This window comes from Micropterus dolomieu, unplaced genomic scaffold (assembly GCF_021292245.1).
Source record: "Micropterus dolomieu isolate WLL.071019.BEF.003 ecotype Adirondacks unplaced genomic scaffold, ASM2129224v1 scaffold_69, whole genome shotgun sequence".
NCBI lineage: Eukaryota > Metazoa > Chordata > Actinopteri > Centrarchiformes > Centrarchidae > Micropterus > Micropterus dolomieu.
The window spans coordinates 1-8,082 of NW_025744070.1; the positions used below are offsets into that span (position 1 = coordinate 1).

At 41.7% G+C, this 8,082-nt stretch overlaps 1 protein-coding gene across 1 annotated transcript; it reads left to right on the forward strand.

Moving 5' to 3' along the window:
• Positions 1–631: 631 nt before the first annotated feature.
• On the forward strand, positions 632–5,981 carry LOC123967137 (thrombospondin type-1 domain-containing protein 4-like; the record flags this gene model as incomplete). The annotated part of the gene is made up of 8 exons (XM_046043158.1): positions 632–805; positions 1,044–1,173; positions 1,846–2,068; positions 2,201–2,374; positions 2,476–2,649; positions 2,736–2,915; positions 3,908–4,052; positions 5,517–5,981. Coding segments are annotated over 8 exons (1,349 nt in total), but the record flags the coding sequence as incomplete, so codon positions are not given.
• Positions 5,982–8,082: the final 2,101 nt, after the last annotated feature.

Genomic DNA, 8,082 nt, shown 5'->3' on the forward strand with positions numbered 1-8,082 from the left:
GGAGAGGAGAGGGACGAGAAAGCACAAGACTACGGGAAAGGGGAGAAGTTGTGTTAGTAACATGCAATAATGGGATGAGGTTGCATACAGAGGGAGAGAAAGTAGAGGAGAGAGGAGCTCAGTGCATCATGGGAAATCCCCCGGCAGTCTAGGCCTATAGCAGCATAACTAAGGGGTGGTTCAGGACTCACCTGAGCCAGCCCTAACTATAAGCTTTATCAAAGTGGAAAGTCTTAAGCCTACTCTTAAATGTGGCGATGGTGTCTGCCTCCTGAACCCAAACTGGAACCTGGTTCCACAGGAGAGGAGCTTCATAGCTGAACGCTCTGGCTCCTAGTCTACTTTGGGAGACTCTAGGAACCACAAGTAACCCTGCATTCTGGGAGCGCAGTGCTCTGGTGGGGTAGTAAGGTACTATGAGCTCTTTAAGATAAGATGGTGCCTGACCATAGTGAAATCACCTGTGTGAGTGTGCCATAGATGTGCAGGGCCTTTAACAGTATTATGTTTTAGGCTTCATTCCAGCCTATTACCTTTGTCTATGCAACATTTCAAATGAGTTCACTGTCTTTCTTCATTGACTTGTCTGTCAAAATCGGGCTCCACCCTGCAACCTTTCACTATCTTGTAGTTCAGACAATAGGCCCATCCCACTCAAGTGAGGAGGTCACAAGCAATGGCATCATCAAAGAGGAACTCCACCCTAACCAGGTTCTCCCCGACCCCAGCTCGAACTCTGACCCTTGGCCCACCTACACCTGGACAAAGAGTGGGCGCAGAGAGTGCAGCACAACCTGTGGCACTGGTGAGAAAACACATGTAATTTGGGGGTGACCACATGTCAAAAGTATGCTTTCCAAATGCTTATTTAGCACATTTGTTTATGTAAAACCTTTGCAGGCACCCTTACTTTAAGTGCAAAAAGACCTGTGACCATTGGGCTGTGTCAAAGGGCTGGCAAAATGTATATGTATACAGCCATATCTTTTGCTTAGTCGTTTGTGTGTTTTGTGTGTGTGTATGTGTGTCTGGGTACTTGCCAGGCAGGCGTCAGGTACTCTGGGAGTGTGTTGAGAAAGATTCCCAGGCGACTGTTCCTGCTGACCTCTGTGACCCTGCCCTTGAACCAACAAACCGGGAAGAAAACTGCAACACCCAGTCCTGTCCTCCATAGTGAGCGACCCACACACACACACCTGATGTCCCATACATTAGTCATGACACATATGCAGTATGAGTGACACATACAGTACATGTACATTGTATTAGTACCACATGGTGCTGTGACTCTCAGAGTGAAGCCTTCATCACTCACACACACACATTCCAGCTGTGAGTCAGTCACTTTGCTGTGGCTTTGGTTTCCATGTCTTGCGGTAAATACCTCTAGATCTTACCGTCGCCAAGATGTAGTGGGGCGTTAGTGCATTAGTGCACTGTACGTTTGGTTTCGTGTGTCTGCCAGATATTTCGCCCACAGCATCAGTGATCCATGGCAGCTGTCAGTCTGAAATATATATGTTTCTATTGGGAATGCAACAGCAGAGAACTGCAAAACTGAAACTTCTGTTGTAATAGAATGAAGGGAAACAAATTGATTTATTTTGCTTGTTTCTTTTATGATATCCTTTTGGGGGAAACTACAGGCTTTATAATGACCAGGGTCAACTGACCGCACACAATTACTGTGGTCAAAATAAAGACATAGAGCTGGGACGAACTCTGCTTGGGAAAGGTCATTGCTAAACTCATGTCTCAATGTGTAACCACATCTTTAGTGATGGACTGGCAGCTGCTCTTTATTATCCTCTAAGCCTTTCTTTGTCCTCTGTGATTGGCTGACAGCTGGGACGTGGGGGAGTGGTCAGAGTGCAGCAGGAGTTGTGGACCCGGCACTCAGCGACGCCAAGTCATCTGCCGCCAGGTCACTCATGCTCACACCAACGGGACTGAGACCTCGGTTACTGTGGCACCAGAGTTGTGTGGGACATCTGATAGGCCGGTGACCAAGTCGACATGTCAGCTAAAGATTTGCAGCCAGTGGGAGATACAATCTGAGTGGAGCCCGGTAAGATCACACACACACACAAATTGCATATGGTATTACTAAATACAATGAACATATACATCTTCATAAGACAAAAAAATGTTGACCTTTCTGTTCCCCCCACCCCTCACTGCCACCTTCTCTCACCCCCAGTGTTCAGTGCCATGTGGGGTGGGCCAGCGCAGCAGGGAGGTGGTGTGTGTGAGCAACCAGGGTGATGAGGAGGAGGATGAGGAGTGCAACATGAACCTGAAGCCGGACACACTACAGAACTGTGACATGGGAGCCTGTGCAAGCAGCTGGTTCAGCTCCCTCTGGAGTCAACGGGTAATACAGAAGTGTGTGTGTGTGAGAGGAGAATGGGACACATTGGGGGGGGGGGGGGGGGGTGTTACTAAGAGTGTATGTATGTGTGTGATATTCCTCAGTGCTCTGCAGAGTGTGGTCGAGGCAATCGAACCCGGACGACAGTGTGCCTTATAGATCACGTGACTGATCTCCCACTGGAAAGCTGTGAAGGGGAACGCCCACCAGAAGTGACACTGTGTGACTCTGGCCCCTGCCAGAACCGCCTGGAGTGGTACACCGGACCCTGGGGCCAGGTAATTTACATGCACGCATGCACTAGTCCCCACAATGAAAATATCATCTGTTTGAAGTTTCACCTTATGTGTGTGTGTGGATAAAGTGTTCTGCAGAGTGTGGGAATGGCACACAGACCCGGAGTGTGGCTTGTATTTTCAACAACAACGGTCACATGAAGGTTGTGGACCAGTTAAAATGTTCCAGTCTCTCTCAGCCAATCACAGCTCAGCCCTGCAGACTGAAGCCATGTGGTGTCCAGTGGTATATCACAGAGTGGAGTGCAGTAAGTGTCCCAAAGTCTGTCCATCTACTGTGTAACTATTGACCTCTTTTACAGTATTTGACACATTAAAAAATCTACAAAAAATCACTTTGTATTTGAGCCATTTAGTTGTAACATACAAGGGTACTAATGGGATCTAGCCACGCCAAATGTTGTGTTTTGTGTGAGCCCGGGTTGTCTCTGGGATCTCTAGTGATGGTAATGATGCCAAAGTTTATTTGTGCTCTTCTTCGTACTCATAAGAGCTACTGTACTGCCATGTCATCCATCCTAATGACAACAAAGCTAACTCCATCTGCTGATGTGAAACAGTTGAAATCTCTGGAAAAGGGGCAATAGCAGACCATGATTACATTTATTCATTTAGCTGACGCTTTTATCCAAAGCGACTTAGAATTGCTATACATGTCAGAGGTCAAAGACCTCTGGAGCAACAAGGGATTAAGTGTCCTGCTCAGGGACACAATGGTGGATGGGCCACAGTGGGGGATAGAACCCGGTTCTCTCACACTAAAGGCATGTGTCTTATCCATTGTGCCATCACCAATATTTTGTCAAATCAAAATATAATAAATCATCTTGATAATCCACAGATCATAATCTTTATAAGGACTATTTCTTCTTTAGCAAGTAGCTTGGGCTCAGAAATGTCCGTGGATTATCAAGAGTAACAAGGACATTGTTTCTGGGAAGACAGTTTGCTGCTGAGACTTATGAAAGTCATGTTTCATTGCTTTGAACACCAGAAATGAGATCCTATTCACATCCATTGTGTTGTTTCAGGAGTGGACTATTTGCCACTAGAGATATGGAAGAAAATATGTATTTTTGTAATTTGTGTTCTTTAAAGATGACTGCATGGTTTTGGCACTGGTATTTTAGATGAAGTTAAAAAGCATGGGATGAGTTGTGTCCACATTCAGTCCTCAGATTACATTAGTATATGTTTTCTGTATAACTCTCTGTCTCTGCTCTCTCTTTATATACCTTAGTGTTCACGTTCCTGCAGCGGTGGCTACCGTGTGCGTGAGGTGCGTTGTCTTGCTGACAACATTGTCCCAAGTGACCGTTGTGACCCCAGTTTGACCCCCGAGAGCCGAGAAGAATGCAACAAACAACCTTGTTTAGCAGAGATAAGTAAGTCTACTGAGCAGTGGTGCTACCGCAGTGCCATTGCACTCAGTGAGTCCATTACAGATGCAGTTGGGTCAGAATTGAAGCAAAAGATTTCTCTGTGATGCTGTCAGGTGAAAATGTTACCATGGTGAAGATGTTCATCTGGTTGTAAGTAAACAGGGGGGAAAGATCAAGTTTTTTGATGACTCTTGTATGAGGGAAATTCCCTGCCAATGCATATGTTTAAAAAAAAAACAATCTAAAAAAACATCATTAGGTGACTTATCAATGTGTAAGAAGACATGAGCAAGAACATCTGGATATGTTCAAAACGCTTCTGATCGGTGTGTCAGTTCAGTGGTTGTGGTGTAATTAATGACTTGAAAAATGGGTTGTAAACACAGTCAGATATTGTAGGGGTATAAGGGTTAGGGTTAGTGCAGGCACGTGTGAACTAATATTTAGAAACAAGTCAATGCTCGTAATAGCATTTTAAAAATGTATAGGATTTGTAAGAGCACAACCTGTTATTAACGTGTATGGAAAATGTTTGTGGGACCTAGTAAATCTGATTGGACTGTCTATTAATTAGGCTTTCATTGGCCAGCATGTTCTGCATTGTTTTGGTTAATGGATGCACGACTAGTGAAGCCTGGCCATGATAAGCATGCAGGAGGGTGATGGAGTCTGTACAATGTATAAGATGGCATATGCCCATTTTACTATCGAGCCCAAACACATGTGCAAAGAGCTCTGACTGTGTGAGATGACACACTAACAAATTCTTCCTATGAAAATCTTTTTGATTCATTGTGGTTACTGAAATCTGCACAAAGATTTTGCAATTTTATGTCTACCTTAATTTTCCTATCATTAAATATACATTTTCAGTTTTTGAGTATACAAATCAAATGCCATTCACTCAATTTAAGAGGAAAATACCATCATACTCTCAAAACTACTACAGTACTGAATCTTAAGACCTGGAGTTGGACTTGTATACTAAAATTGAAAGTCACTAAAGTCACTGGGTTATGTCATATTGGTGAGAATGAGATGAGTAAAATTCTTGTAATTTACATATTCTTATAACAGCCATTATGTCCCATTTCAAATGTACTCATTTGTTTAAAAAAAATAGACACAAATAAGGTTGAGTCACTATAACCAGTATCAAGGTTTTATTTTGACAGATGGCAATTTGTATGTTTCACATAATTTGTTATAAATTGATTACTTGGGCTTGATTGTGACTTGAGTTCTGAGGCCATTATTACTGATTCAGTATGACTTTGGGGATTCTGTATTGGGCATTGACGGCTTATGAACTGACTTGGAGCCTCTGAATTAGCACCAACACTTTCGTCAAGACATGATGTGAGCAACTCTAAGCAGAAGAGTGTAGTGAATAACACTGGATGGAAGAATGAAATTTGCTTTGCCTTGCCCATTGGTTCTCCAGTTTGTTCCTCTTTTCCTTCACAGATCCATCTTGCGGCGACCAGTATCATAACTGTATGGTGGTGGTTCAAGCCAGACTCTGCATTTACCCTTACTATAGAAGTGTCTGCTGTGCTTCCTGCTCCCAGAAAACATACCCCAATGCATTTCAAAAGAACCACATCCGCAGGTGATGCTGCCTCTGGAAGGTTAAACTCACTTCAGGTCACTATCAAGTCTGAAAAAACTGCACCGTGAAAATGACACCTAGCTTTGTTTGAGGAGTGCCTCACTAGGAGGGGATGTAGAGCATGGTCTTCAACAGATTGACTGACTGGGTACTCAGTTTCTTGTATTTTGTGAACATGCCCACACACAGCATGAAAACTGCCATTAGAGGTTGTGTAGGTTTAGATAGTGTTTTCATCCTCAGTGTAACTTCAAACTGGACTGGTCCCATTTGGTGATGTACTTGTATATTTATTCTAAATAAAGGGTGTGTAACTTCTAGTACTTCTGTTTGTTGTATTATTACAGATGTTAGACATTATTTAACCGTTTGATGTTTACATGATATTGTTTGATGTCTCAACTCCCCATTGTAGGGTATTACTATTTCAGAATGTTGAAATGTAAAACACTATTTATAACACTGACCTTAAATAGCTAATTCGTAATTTACATACCAAATCAACATCATGCTCCTTGGCAATAAAGGTGGAAATGTACTACTGTGTCAGTTGTTGCTGGCAGGAATTTTATGTATTCAACACACATTAAAGGATGGGTTCCAATGTTTGTCTTTAAACAATAATCACATCCCTATACTGAATGTTCTTTGAAACAATGTAAGTGATCCCCATTATGTGTAAAACTATAGCCCAAAATTGATATTTGAGGCTTCAGCAGCCAGAGTTGGTCAAATCAATTTTGAATATTGGATTCTGGATTTTTCTCTCAGACTGCTGAAACCTCATTAACTTCAGAATGTTTTTTTAACAAAACAAAACAAAAAAAAAAAAACACAAAATGAGGACTCTTACACTGTGAGCATGTTAGGAATGAATCTCAATAGCCAATATAAAGGGGGGGAATGATTAAAGCAAGCAAAACTGGTTTCAATGTTCACATGGCTACCTGAGTATGGTTTTAAAACAGACTTTAAAAAGGTGAACCTATCCTTTCAGTCACACACACACACACATCTACAAAATGTATAGAGCGATACAATAAAGTCCAAGACTCATTTTCATCATGGTGCTTGATGCCCTGTATGTACATGTAACTGTGGTAGCAATACACTGCCATAATATATTACCAAGCACATTCAAATGTAGACAGAGATTGTAAGGAACAGAATGCTTGAAAGGCCCTTTGTCCTGCCAAGCACATCCCCACACGCAGAAAGTGAACATGATGGCTTTTTTGTTGGGACATGTTAAAGTAAAATGATGGAATAAAATTCCTTTCAGAAACCTTGTGTATCATTTACTTTCAAATGGGATATCATGCAAACCAGCTAGCTCGGCCTCAGTAACTCAAGAACTGATCGTGTCATGATGAGTAGTTTAATTAAAAGAGACACTTTCATGCATTTCATTTGCAAATCACAATTCAAAACACTTGGTCTTTTTGGTTGCATCTGGTTACCGTGCAAGGACCATAACAGTGTTTTCTGCATGTAACACTGAACCACTGCAGCCCACCCACGTTGTGCCTTTTTCATAATTCTGTGGAAGTGAACTTTTCATTGGCGAATATTGTATTTCATAAATACTTCACTGCATTTTTCATTTTTTTAATGGAATGTTGTTGTGAGGTGTAATAATTTTATAGAAATGTTCATCAAATTTGTTGTAGCGTGTGTGCTACACAAACTGGGTCATTTTACTGACTAACTGTCCAGAAAGTGTTGGATCAAGCTCTGAGCCAATGAAAATATTAATACAAAGAAGTGTGCTTTGAAATCAAACTGAACAGGTAAATCACTTTTTCATTATCTTTGATGTAGCAACATTTTTGAACTACATATGCTACTGTATATTAAGATGAATTTAGTTGGCCATTAAAAGTAGCCCTTTGCTTTTAAAATTATTTATTCATCAAATGATACATGGTAGGTTAAACTTTTTGGGCCGGAGCCCATATGCCAACCAGTGCTACCATGCAGCAACACAACCTGGCCCTAGGTTTGCCGTGTGTCACTTAGTTAGCGGTAATTTGATTAAATGCAAAGCTAATTGGGAATGTATAGTAAACCATGTTAACACAATACCAACTAAAACAAAATAAGATCTTTAAACCAGATTTTACACAATACAGGTCAACACTGAAGGTTTCAATATCAATTAAAAAGATGGCAGTCTGAAATTAAGGAGAGAATTTAATCAACTTGTTCTCTTTTTATGTCTCCATTTCAAGTTCAGCTTTCTGGATGGAGACATCTGCATCATATTCTGACTCCGGCTTTGAAGAATTGCACCAGCTCCCCCAAAAATGTGACACCCTGAAAGTTCTGGGAGAGGTCGGCTTTGGAGAAGTGCTCAAATGCCTGGACTTGCAAACAAATCAGATTGTGGCCAAAAAGAGTGCCAAACGCAATGAGAGTTTA